The sequence below is a fragment of the Mizuhopecten yessoensis genome, unplaced genomic scaffold (assembly GCF_002113885.1).
Source record: "Mizuhopecten yessoensis strain PY_sf001 unplaced genomic scaffold, ASM211388v2 scaffold9725, whole genome shotgun sequence".
Classification (NCBI taxonomy): Eukaryota; Metazoa; Mollusca; class Bivalvia; order Pectinida; family Pectinidae; genus Mizuhopecten; species Mizuhopecten yessoensis.
The window spans coordinates 33,667-47,193 of record NW_018408191.1 but is presented as its reverse complement, the minus strand read 5'-3'; the positions used below and the strand labels follow the sequence as shown (position 1 = coordinate 47,193).

At 41.3% G+C, this 13,527-nt stretch overlaps 1 protein-coding gene and 1 long non-coding RNA gene across 8 annotated transcripts in view; both read left to right on the top strand.

Moving 5' to 3' along the window:
- The window catches only part of LOC110458725 (transcription factor 12-like), a 41,594-nt gene that overhangs the window by 21,836 nt on the left and 6,231 nt on the right, over positions 1 to 13,527 (top strand). For 4 of the 6 annotated variants that reach the window (XM_021510605.1, XM_021510603.1, XM_021510602.1 and 1 more), the window contains exons 7-13: positions 14 to 202; positions 466 to 532; positions 1,820 to 1,985; positions 2,472 to 2,564; positions 4,717 to 4,779; positions 10,842 to 10,987; positions 11,930 to 12,052. In XM_021510605.1, coding sequence (XP_021366280.1) covers positions 14 to 202; positions 466 to 532; positions 1,820 to 1,985; positions 2,472 to 2,564; positions 4,717 to 4,779; positions 10,842 to 10,987; positions 11,930 to 12,052 — 847 coding nt within the window. Of the gene's footprint in view, positions 1 to 13; positions 203 to 465; positions 533 to 1,819; positions 1,986 to 2,471; positions 2,565 to 4,716; positions 4,780 to 10,841; positions 10,988 to 11,929; positions 12,170 to 13,527 lie in introns of all 6 variants that reach the window. The other 2 variants (XM_021510606.1, XM_021510604.1) reach the window with 2 other exon arrangements.
- On the top strand, positions 10,985 to 11,914 carry LOC110458727. Of its 2 annotated transcripts, none has more exons than XR_002463822.1 (3): positions 10,985 to 11,008; positions 11,353 to 11,436; positions 11,505 to 11,914. It is a non-coding gene; the product is annotated as an uncharacterized LOC110458727 (long non-coding RNA). The 2 variants fall into 2 exon arrangements; XR_002463821.1 differs by having other exon boundaries at positions 10,995 to 11,216.

Genomic DNA, 13,527 nt, shown 5'->3' with positions numbered 1-13,527 from the left:
TGTATGCTTACAGAGTCGCATGGAGGAACGGATCGAGGACGCAATACATGTTCTTCGTCACCATGCTGAAATGCCAGGCATGCCGGGTCACCAGGGGTTACCGTCCACCATGATGGGGTCGGGCTCACATTCCAACGGCATGATGGGAAGTATGGGTGGCCTCTCAGGCCTCAGTGGCATGGCAAGCCACCTAGAATCGCTGGTAAGATGGTCATAATTACTCTTCCATAGTTGTAGATAAGGATTATTTTGTGTCAAATATTTCATCAAACTTCAATAAAATTTGATTTGTTTTCAATGGAGCTGCTCTGCTCAATTCTTTCCTCATCAGAAATCAAAACGTTATTCTTTGAATCTTTCATTGGATATTCGTCAGAAAAGTATTGAGATTTGCAGTAGTTTTATACATTGGTGTGTCTGCACCAAGTGATTCAAGGGAAATAACTCTAGTTGTTTGATTTTCAGACAAGTAGCCACCACTCAATGAGTGACAGTAGACCAAGTACATCTGATCCAGCCAAACCTATAGATGGTAAGTACTGTCTCCGTACTGTCTCCACTGTCCCATCTCCTGTCTCCACTGTCCCATCTCCTGTCTCCACTGTCCCATCTCCTGTCTCCACTGTCCCATCTCCTGTCTCCACCGTCCCATCTCCTGTCTCCACCGTCCCATCTCCTGTCTCCACCGTCCCATCTCCTGTCTCCACCGTCCCATCTCCTGTCTCCACCGTCCCATCTCCTGTCTCCACCGTCCCATCTCCTGTCTCCACCGTCCCATCTCCTGTCTCCACCGTCCCATCTCCTGTCTCCACCGTCCCATCTCCTGTCTCCACCGTCCCATCTCCTGTCTCCACCGTCCCATCTCCTGTCTCCACCGTCCCATCTCCTGTCTCCACCGTCCCATCTCCTGTCTCCACCGTCCCATCTCCTGTCTCCACCGTCCCATCTCCTGTCTCCACCGTCCCATCTCCTGTCTCCACCGTCCCATCTCCTGTCTCCACCGTCCCATCTCCTGTCTCCACCGTCCCATCTCCTGTCTCCACCTTCCCATCTCCTGTCTCCACTGTCTCCACAGTTCCATCTCCTGTCTCCACCGCCCCATCTCCTGTCTCCTATTGACCTCTCATGCAGGGAAACCCCTCAAAATTTGAGAGCAGTGGGCCTGTTGAGACTCGGTTTTAAACCGAGTCTCAACAGGCCACAATAAAAAATTTACGCCAAATTGTCCACCAATCTTGTGTACATCGTGACGTCACGTTACTATTGTAGTGTGATGACATGTAACTGACGTCACGACGTTGTTCTTTTGAATAAACCTGAAGAGCCCTGTGAAGGGTGAAAGCAGCTAGTTTTTTAGTCGGTCGTTAATTTTATTTTTTCTATATATATATATATTTAAAGAAAAATTCTCAACAACGAGTCTTTAGTACTTTCATCTCTTCTAGGAGATTCTTCAGACTGTTTATTTGAAGTAGATGTTGTGACGTCATAAACTTCCTTCCATATCAAGCATATTTCACCGGTCTCAGTAAACAGTAGTGGGAGAGCTGAATATATTTCACTTCTTACAAAAAAAAGATCAATTTTACTTCACATGGAGTGTTAAGGCTGGAGGTGATTTTGCTCTGATTTGTTCTGGCATCACTTTGGAGACATGTGACTTGTTAGAAATCAATGTGTTGGTCCCAACACATGGTACTCACTCACCAATATTTTGAAAGCAGACACTTTAAAACCCTTGCATCTTTATCCGTTCTGAAGTGGAGTGAGGATAGAATGATAAACAAGATAAACATGTATCTTTGTGTCCTCCTTGCAGTGCTGCGTGGTGAGAGTTCTGCTGACCCAGATCATGAGAATCTCAAGTCCGAGTCTTTAGACAAGGCGGAGGGGGAGTCTATGAAAAGCGAGTGCAGTTCAGGGGGAGATAAATCTCAACTGTCTCCTGGCAGCAGCAGCACCGGGCCCCCTGCCAAGCGGTCACGGTGAGTAATTCTGCAGTTCTGTCTTATACATTTAAATGTTTGTCTACATTGATTGATGGAAAGGCCCTGTAAGCACATACATTTTACCAAAATGTCTTGAAATTGTATATCAATTTTGTGGTTTTGCGGTGTTGCTCTAGTAAAAATGAATTCAGAAAATACAAGAAAATGAGATTGTTATTAGGAGCTAAATTCTAGATTCTCTGTATACTGACCAGTGGTAGATTTTAGAGTTGTTTGTTGTTTCTATGGGAATTTAATTACATCCAGGTTACACAGCCAGTTTTTCTATATTTTGAGAATTTGCAAATGGCGGGGGATTTAAGACCTTAATTTAAACTGAGAAAAACACTTTTAAAGGTTCTAAAAAAACATTTCCTTGTAAAATTCCTGTATGGATCCTGGCTAAATTTGAATTGCCAGGACTATGACCTGTATACCTAAAAACATACAAACATATTCAAATGGTTACTGTTCTTTTGACAGAAGTAGTACTGAGCCAGCTGAGGAGGATGAATCTCCAGAGGCAAAGGCAGAAAGGGAGCGCGTGCGACGCCAGGCCAACAATGCTAGAGAGAGGTGCGTAGAGGCTGGATTATATACCCAGTCACGTGTTACAAGTGTGTCCTTCAAAGTCAGCCATCTGTGACATGTTGTGGGTCAGTGAACCATAGATTATATATGTGGTCGACCATCACAGGTTGTGGGTCAGTGAACCATAGATTATATATGCGGTCGACCATCACATGTTGTGGGTCAGTGAACAATAGATATATATGTGGTCGACCATCACATGCTGTGGGTCATTGAACCATAGATTATATATGTGGTCGACATTGACATGTTGTGGGTCAGTGAACCATAGACTATATATGTGGTCGACCATCACATGTTATGGGTCAGTGAACCATAGATTATATATGCGGTCGACCATCACATGTTGTGGGTCAGGGAACCATAGATTATATATGTGGTCGACATTGACATGTTGTGGGTCAGTGAACCATAGATTATATATGTGGTCGACCATCACATGTTGTGGGTCAGTGAACCATAGCTGATAGACTGTGGTTGATCACGGAGTGGTCAACCATAGCTTATATCTATTTAACTCATTCACCCTTGACATTTCATAATGAACTATTTCAACCTTTGAATTGAAAGAGTTCAAATGTGTCTTCAGGGGTGAATGAGTTAATCCATGACATGTCACACAGTGGTCACCCGTCGTTGCTTTGTGTGACTGACCAGACATGTGGGGCGAGGTCACTGACATGTCACACAGTGGTCACCCGTAATTGCTTTGTGTGACTGACCAGACATGTGGGGAGAGGGCACTGACATGTCACACAGTGGTCACCCGTAGTTCCTTTGTGTGACTGACCAGACATGTGGGGAGAGGCCACTGACATGTCACACAGTGGTCACCCGTAGTTCCTTTGTGTGACTGACCAGACATGTGGGGAGAGGCCACTGACATGTCACACAGTGGTCACCCGTAGTTAGTTTGTGTGACTGACCAGACATGTGGGGAGAGGTCCCTGACATGTCACACAGTGGTCACCCGTAGTTACTTTGTGTGACTGACCAGACATGTGGGGAGAGGCCACTGACATGTCACACAGTGGTCACCCGTAGTTGCTTTGTGTGACTGACCAGTCATGTGGGGAGAGGTCACTGACATGTCACACAGTGGACACCCGTAGTTGCTTTGTGTGACTGACCAGACATGTGGGGCGAGGTCACTGACATGTCACACAGTGGTCACCCGTAGTTCCTTTGTGTGACTGACCAGACATGTGGGGAGAGGTCACCCGTCGTTGCTTTGTGTGACTGACCAGACATGTGGGGAGAGGTCACTGCACGCATTGTTATGTTTGGTATCAATGAAACACTTACAGATGCTGGACACTTTCATTTCAAATTTTCTAAATTGTAAAAAGTACAAAAAGTACACTTGTTATTAATTGATCCTTTATTTCTTACTGATCATTCAGCACCTATGTTCAATATTGGTGAATTGGTTTTGGCAAAATTGTACTGAAAAATGATATTTAAGTTTTTTCTGACATGTATGACTTGCCTGTCCACTAACTTTTACCCCAGTATGTAGATGTGTGAACCTCAACCCCAGGATGTAGATATGTGAACTTTGAACCCCTGTTTTGGTTTTAATCCAATATATAAATGAGAACGGTAAATGAACATCTAAATAAGTATGCCATTTATTGTCACAACAATCTTTTCTGAAACTTCAAATTGTTTCGCTCAAAGATGATGTTGATTGAAATTGTTTATTGTTGTTATTGAAACAAAGCATTGATATGCATTGGTATCAATATATGAAATGCTTTGTTTCAGTATTTTCCTGGAATCGAAATGGAATTTTAAAGATTTAAGCTTTTCCTGGAATCGAAATGGAATTTTAAAGATTTAAGCTTAATGTAAAAAATTAAATCTAAAATTTTGAAACTTTACACATAGTGTCATGAAATTTAGAAATTTGAAGTCCTACTTTGTGATATTTACCCATTAAATGGATATGTTAAAGATTGTAGCTTGAAATTGTACATTTTGTATATTTGCCCATAATAGAGATTGTGTTGTGAGGATTGTTTTGATGAGGTGTGCGGCACTGGCTTTGTGTTGTACTGGTGTTGGTGGTGGTGATGATGATGATGACAATGAGAGAGATTGCTGACTGTGTTAACTTTCTGTTTGGTTTTTAAAGTCCCGAACTTGAGGATTCAGTCAGTAAAGCGAAACGGCGCCAAGCTAACAATGACCGAGAGAGGTTAGTATCAATTACACTCCGCCATCTTGTTTGTCCTTCTCCTACTCTCCACCTCATGGTTGTCACAGTTCAGAGTCGAAGTCTAATGTTAAGGTCAATGCCACAAGGCCGAGATCAAATCAGGTCACAAAATAAGGTACATGCCACAAGGCCGAGATCAAATCAGGTCACAAAATAAGGTCAAGGGTACAAGGCCGAGATCAAATCAGGTCACAAAATAAGGTCAATGCCACAAGGCCAAGATCAAATCAGGTCACAAAATAAGGTCAAGGGTACAAGGCCAAGATCAAATCAGGTCACAAAATTAGGTCAATGCCACAAGGCCGAGATCAAATCAGGTCACAAAATAAGGTCAAGGGTACAAGGCCGAGATCAAATCAGGTCACAAAATAAGGTCAAAGGTACAAGGCCGAGATCAAATCAGGTCACAAAATAAGGTCAAGGGTACAAGGCCGAGATCAAATCAGGTCACAAAATAAGGTCAAGGGTACAAGGCCAAATTTCAGGTCAAACCATAAGGTCAAAGTCAACTTGCAGATCACAATTTTTTTTTTGTGGGTACAAGGCCAAAATTGTAGCAGGTCACAAAATAAGGTCAAGGCCAAAAATTGCAGGTCACAAAATAAGGTCAAGGCCACAAGGCCAAAATTGAAGCAGGTCACAAAATAAGGTCAAGGCATCAAAACAGGTCAAAGGTCATATGGTAAAAAGACGTGTCAATCTTGCACTGAATGGTTAAGTGATTGACCAGTTAAATCGGAGAAATAAATAAAATTTACCTATTTGGGTTATAAAATTGTGAGATTAGTAAAATGATAGATTTATTTCAAAAGAAATAAGTAACAAATACTTATGGTCAAGGTCATGAAAAAGGTCTAGAAAGAAAAAGTAAGTTTATTTGTATGTTAAATTATAAGCTAAAGTGGGTATTGAAAAACCATCAAAGTTTATACCAGTTCCTAACTATTTTCTGATACAACCATGGTATGGAGACCTGTATCCTACCGTATTCTTTCTCTCCAACCACGGAAGATCTTTGTCTCTCCCTCCGGGGACGAGGCGTCTGTCCTCCCCTCTTTTCTCTATTTCTGAAACAGACGCAGACTCCTGCAGCCTCTGTTGACTTATATGTTGTTTTTGGATGTTGGAGAGTCTTTTGTGGATTACTGGCAGTGACCATGTTAGGCTCCATCAGATATGACACACCGCAGACCCGTCAGATTCTGTTTACAGTCGATCTTGTCATGACCTAACAGGGATATTCAGTTTAGTCCCAAGTAGGCAAGAGAAAGCTCACTTAGTCCAGGCCCTTCTCAGGTTGTTATGTTTAGGCCAGAGAAAGCTCACTTAGTCCAGGCCCTACTCAGATTGTTATGTTTAGGCAAGAGAAAGCTCACTTAGCCCAGGCCCTACTCAGGTTGTTATGTTTAGGCCATAGAAAGCTCACTTAGCCCAGGCCCTATTCAGGTTGTTATGTTTAGGCCAGAGAAAGCTCACTTAACCCAGGCCCTACTCAGGTTGTTATGTTTAAGCCATAGAAAGCTCACTTAGCCCAGGCCCTATTCAGGCTGTTATGGTTAGGCCGGAGACAGCTCACTTAGTCCAGGCCCTACTCAGGTCGTTATGTTTAGGCCAGAGAAAGCTCACTTAACCCAGGCCCTACTCAGGTTGTTATGTTTAGGGCAGAGAAAGCTCACTTAGTCCAGGCCCTACTGAGGTTGTTATGTTTAGGCCAGAGAAAGCTCACTTAGTCCAGGCCCTACTCAGGTTGTTATGTTTAGGCCAGAGAAAGGTAGCTTAGTCCAGGCCCTACTCAGGTTATGTTTAGGCCAGAGAAAGCTCACTTAGCCCAGGCCCTACTCAGGTTGTTATGTTTAGGCTAGAGAAAGCTCACTTAGTCCAGGCCCTAATCAGGTTGTTATGTTTAGGTCAGAGAAAGCTAGCTTAGTCCAGGCCCTAATCAGGTTGTTATATTTAGGCCAGAGAAAGCTAGCTTAGTCCAGGCCCTACTCAGGTTGTTATGTTTAGGCAAGAAAAAGCTCACTTAGTCCAGGCCCTATTCAGGTTGTTATGTTTAGGCCAGAGAAACCTCACTTAGTCCAGGCCCTAATCAGGTTGTTATATTTAGGCCAGAGAAATCTAGCTTAGTCCAGGCCCTACTCAGGTTGTTATATTTAGGCCAGAGAAAGCTAGCCTAGTCCAGGCCCTACTCAGGTTGTTATGTTTAGGCCAGAGAAAGCTAGCTTAGTCCAGGCCCTACTAAGGTTGTTATGTTTATGCCAGAGAAAGCTCACTTAGTCCATGCCCTACTTAGGTTGTTATGTTTAGGCAAGAAAAAGCTCGCTTAGTCCAGGCCCTATTCAGGTTGTTATGTTTAGGCCAGAGAAAGCTGGCTTAGTCCAGGCCTTACTCAGGTTGTTATGTTTAGGCCAGAGAAAGCTCACTTAGTCCAGGCCCTAATCAGGTTGTTATGTTTAGGCCAGAGAAAGCTAGCTTAGTCCAGGCCCTACTCAGTTTGTTATGTTTAGGCCAGAGAAAGCTCACTTAGTCCAGGCCCTACTCAGGTTGTTATGTTAAGGCCAGAGAAAGCTAGCTTAGTCCAGATCCTATTCATTTTTTTACATTTAGGCCAGAGAAAGCTCACTTAGTCCAGGCCCTACTCAGGTTGTTATGTTTAGGCAAGAAAAAGCTCACTTAGTCCAGGCCCTATTCAGGTTGTTATGTTTAGGCCAGAGAAAGCTGGCTTAGTCCAGGCCTTACTCAGGTTGTTATGTTTAGGCCAGAGAAAGCTCACTTAGTCCAGGCCCTAATCAGGTTGTTATGTTTAGGCCAGAGAAAGCTAGCTTAGTCCAGGCCCTACTCAGTTTGTTATGTTTAGGCCAGAGAAAGCTCACTTAGTCCAGGCCCTACTCAGGTTGTTATGTTAAGGCCAGAGAAAGCTAGCTTAGTCCAGGCCCTACTCAGTCCATTGTAGGTCAGGAAATACCCAACTAAGACTAGGCAAAGCTTGACTGTTATGTCAAAGTCAGTTCAAATTTGCCCAGAATCATACTTAACCGGTAAACTCCACTTGTAATAAGTGTGTGAGTTGGTCAAAGAAATCTGAATTGAGTTCAGTTAGGCTATTCCAGACCCTGGTTAGTGCAAGGTAGACCCAATATACTCTGTATTACCCTTGTTAGGCCCGTTATGTACTGATGGTCCAGAGGCAGCACCTGGCTCTGTGTGTGAACAATCTACCTAACTTAACTATGAATGAAATAGTTGGAGTTATTAACAAAATACCTATTGGACTAACATAGATTCTTGACTCGAACGGTGACCCATGACTGTCAGAAAAGACTTGACCGGTGACCCATGACTGTCAGAAAAGACTCGACTGGTGACCCATGACTGTTAGAAATGACTCGACTGGTGACCCATGACTTACACTGATAATGGACTTGACCGGTGACCCATGACTTACACTGATAATGGACTTAAACAGTGACCCATGACTGTCAGAAAAGACTCGACCGGTGACCCATGACTGTCAGATAAGACACACAAAAAAGCGAAAGCACTTTCAAAGATTGGCTAAAAATTGGGCTAATATATGCCCTCAGTGTAAACCAGACATAACAAGTGTTTCTGTCAGAGGTCGGTGAAGATAGTCTAGAGTGAATCTGCCAACCTGTTCACCCCTCCAGTAGCCACAATAGACTCTCTATTCCATTGAACCAGACCAGTCTACTGTGGTCTGTAGGGGTGAGACAAAGGTTTTCACGTTTTCAACCCCTAATAAAACTGCAACATGTTTTTATATCTTTGAAATATTTTGTGAAGTTCACAATGTTTGGAAAAGAGATTTCCTTGAACTGTTCACAATTCTTGTATCCATTTTATATTGTTTTGTGTTGAAAGTTTCCATTTCATTTGTTGTAAAAATAATGCATTGTACCTTAAAAACCCAAAATTGTGCATTTATGTAATTCTAACGTCAAAAAGTAAGTTGAAATTCTGGTCTGAGAGAAATACACTTTGGTATTGTGTTTTGACCACTTCTACTAAAAGGGGCACTGCTTCTGTTGAACTATGCACAAACCTTTGGAGTTTTTAGGGTGTTCACTGACATTAACTCATATATGTAGTGTTTGTTGTTCATTCCAGACAGGAATCTTTAGAAGGCTTACAAAATTGTTGCTGTACATGGTTCTAAAATTTTGTTCTGGGCAGAGGGGGGATTTTTGAAAAATTCTGGATTGAATCAAAATACTGCATATGTCTGTTCATGGATTAGTAGTGTTTGTTTTATTTACTATTTTAGCAGATTTTCTTAAAAACTGTTTGTCACGAAACAGATATTGTCTCTTCCTGAGTACAAGTGTTTAAGAATTTGGAGTTTCTAGTAAAAAATGAAAGAAGAAATATAATTCAAAATTAGAAAAAAGATATCTTCAGAATTTATATGAACTTCTTCCATCGTTTTAATTTATAAGCAAGATTCGTATCGGTTTTTAAAAACATTGTGATGACCAGAATAAGATATTCACTGGTATTACAATGAACCTTCAATCTGGAAATTAAAAATCCTTTTTTGTGTATAATTGTAAAAATGTGATAGTTGTAATAGTGTTATACATTTACCCCAGCTGTTTAGTAAACACTGTTATCAGGAAGCCTGACACGTCACATAGTGTGGACAGAGATTGACTGGGCTATATCTCTTAGCTAACAGAGATTGACTGGGCTATATCTCTTAGCTAAAAGAGATTGGCTGGGCTATATCTCTTAGCTAACAGAGATTGACTGGGCTATATCTCTTAGCAGTAGTAGCTGGAGTTTGTGGGGTGAACACTGATGTATCAGAAACAAGTCTGAAGCTTCTGTGGAAGTGGAACGCTAACACTTTGTTAACAAATTTAGATAAAACATTGTTATGAACATGTTGACATACGGATATCTAAGGCATCAGTATTGCCAGCGTGAACATGTCAATATTTTGAAGAGTTTTGGCGAGTCCCAAGTGTGAGATAGTTCCACTTCCATGGTATTATCGTAATCCTTGTTTATTTCAGTACAGAAAATTTGATATGTTACTTACATTTATGTTTTGGAAATTTGATTTGAAACTTCTTGTTTATGAAAACTTTCGAAGCAAGGTTCCATATTGAAAAAAAGAAATTGCTTGAAAAAGTGGTGTACTTGTACTTACTATCCTGTTTTATCTTGGACCCAGGGTTTAAAGTTAAACAGCTGGTTTTGCTTGTCGTGTATAAAACAGCCTGTAATTTGTCAATTCCTCGAGTCGTTGACCCTTGTTACATGTTGTTGCCCAGGTATGAGTTCTCCTAGGATATATTAGAGAATTGTTGCCCTTGTTAAAGGTTGTTCTTTCTTCAGGTTTTATCTAGTACAAGTTGTATCTCTTTCAGAACTGACTGAATGATGTTTTTGAAATACTTTCAGTTCTTTTCTTTGTTATTTGATGCACTTAAAGGAAGTTTCCAGCCAATCTTGGCTTCTCTTTAATAATGCTGTTCGATGACAGATGATTACTTCATAATTTTAGTATGGTCACAGTATAGTAACAGTATGGTAACAGTATAGTTACCTTATGGCCACAGTATGGTTACAGTATAGTTACAGTTTGATCACAATATAGTTACCCTATGGTCACAGTATGGTTACAGTATGATCACAGTATAGTTACAGTATAGTTACCCTTACAGTATAGTTAACCTATGTTCACAGTATGGTAACAGTATAGTTACCCTATGGTTACAGTATGATCACAATATAGTGACAGTATGGTCATAGTATAGTTACCCTTATAGTATAGTTAACCTATGTTCACAGTATGATCACAATATAGTTACAGTATGATCACAGTATAGTTACCCTATGGTTACAGTATGATCACAGTAAAGTTACCCTATGGTCACAGTATAGTTACCTTAGGGTTTTAAGCTAATTATGAGGAGTTTCATTCCTATGTTATTCTTTCTCTCTCTTGAGCTTCTCTTCTTTATAAAAGAGGTGTTGGCTCGGCATGTGATGAGAGTTGTGCCCCTTTATTGCAGGGTTCGTGTGCGAGACATAAATGAAGCATTTAAAGAGCTTGGGACCATGGTTTCCCTTCACACATCCAGCAGTCAGCCCCTAACCAAACTTATGATCCTTCAGCACGCCGTCAATGTCATCACTACGCTTGAGTCTCAGGTTCGAGGTAGGTATACATGTTGTACAGGTCTGATACTGTCGTGGTCATCACTACGCTTGAGTCTCGGGTTCGAGGTAGGTATATATGTTGTACAGGTTCGAGGTAGGTATACATGTTATACAGGTTAGAGGTAGGTATACATGTTGGACAGGTTAGAGGTAGGTATACATGTTGGACAGGTTAGAGGTAGGTATACATGTTGTGCAGGTTCGAGGTAGGTATACATGTTGTACAGGTCTGATACTGTCATGGTCCTCACTACACTGGAGGCTCAGGTTCGAGGTAGGTTTACATGTTGTACAGGTTCGAGGTAGGGATACATGTTGTACAGGTCTGATACCGTCGTGGTCATCACTACACTGGAGGCTCAGGTTCGAGGTAGGTTTACATGTTGTACAGGTTAGAGGTAGGTATACATGTTGTACAGGTTAGAGGTAGGTATACATGTTGTACAGGTCTGATACTGTCATGGTCATCACTACACTGGAGGCTCAGGTTCGAGGTAGGTTTACATGTTGTACAGGTTCGAGGTAGGTATACATGTTGTACAGGTCTGATACCGTCGTGGTCATCACTACACTGGAGGCTTGGGTCAGAGGTAGGTATACATGCTGGCGGTCTTGAAGAATGAATAATATGCAAATTGTGTACACAAAGTTTTAAAAATGTTGATATTGTCTTCCATTGCTGCTGTTGATCTATTCCAATTATTCTAATTTGTAAAATTCTACATTTTGTTGTCCAGTGTAGACAAAGAAATGTAACTAAGACCCTTATATCTCCTGTGTGTGTTTATAAGCTGGCAGCCATAAAGAGTACAAACTGCTTTAACAGAAACAATTTAAGGCTGCACCTTCTTATACATTTTAAAAGAAAAACTTCACTTCAAAATATGTTTTTAAAATATTTTCTCAACTTGACACTTGCCCCTCCTTTTTGTCCCTCTAGAGCGTAATCTGAACCCAAAGGCGGCGTGCCTTAAGCGTCGTGAGGAGGAGAAGACGGACGATATGCCGGGTGGGCGTGGCCTGTCTTCAGACGATATCGCCGCACAACAAGCGGCACTGGCAGGTAAGGTACGCAACATGTTGCTACCTTTTCTAACCGATCACCATGACGACGACCTAGATAACAACTACCAGGGCAGCTAAGGTCCTCTCCCACAGATCGCCCCCAGTTTGTGTGAAGGTAAAACACTCAAACAAAGCTTTGTTTTTTATCCTCTGTCTCATTTACTCTCTCATTCATTTCCTACTCTTAACCAAAGTAAAGAAAACATGAAGATTTTTTTGAATTAACAAAGTCTCTTCCTCTAATATGTTCTTTCTATCTAATTAAACAACTCTTCTTTTCTCTGTGATATTCTGTTCTCACGGCTTTCTTATCAATCATTCTTTGAACCACCTTCAGCTGTCATAAATAACTCTCACCTTTGTGATCTTTGAACTTTTCTCATTGATGATGCGTGACCTTTCATATTGATCACTTTTCTCTTTGGTCAGATATGACCTCATCCTTGCTATTTTCATTTTTTGTGACCTTTTCTCTTTTCTTGACCTTTGACCTTTGACCCTGGTGATGGCTAATACTCCTTTTTCACATACTATTGTATAAAATCATGTATTTAATGGGAAGCCAGATTGAATCACTGTTACCCAGGTATTTTGTGTATTTGTTACATAATTAGATAGAGATTCAAGGTGGCTTGTACTGTAATTGGACATTAATATTACGTGGTAAAAATTCTCACAGTATTGAATCTCAACCAAATTTACATTGTTTTGGTCGATGCTGAACTACTAAAATAAAGCTGTTTTAGCGTTTCCTCCATGATAAACAAAATATGATCATGTTCAGACCAAGTTCAGAAAGAAATCTATATGCTCGGGTAATGTAGCCATTGTACATTGGTTCGATTATCTTGTGTTTTCACTTGACCAGTATTTCATTACAAATTGATTTTCTTTATTTGAAAAGCTATATTTTATGCCTGCAACTTTGGATTTAGGTGTTCAAACTGCTACCCGATAAGTGATCGTCCCCAGGCCTAGCAGAGCTATCGTGATTAGCGATAGTCCCCAGGCCTAGTAGAGCTACCTGATTAGCGATAGTCCCCAGGCCTGGTAGAGCTATCTGATTAGCAATAGTCCCCAGGCCTAGTAGAGCTACCTGATTAGTGATAGTCCCAGTCCTAGTAGATTTTTAGGTCACCTGAGACAAAGTCTCAAGTCACCTATTGCGATCGCCTTTTGTCCGTCGTCGTCCGTCGTCCGTCGTGCGTCCGTAAACAATTTACATTTTCGACTTCTTCTCCAAAACCCCTGAACCAATTTCAATGAAATTTTGCAGGGACCTTCCATGGACAAAGGTCAACAAAAAAGTTGCCGGTTTAGTCCTAAGCCCCCAGGGGCCTGGGGGGCGGGGCCAAAAAGGGTCAAATTGACTAAAATTTCAAAAATCTTCTTCTCAAGACCCAGATATGGTAGAATCAAATACTCTTCATAGATGGAAGGGTCTTAAGGTGCTTTACCAAAATTGTGAATTTC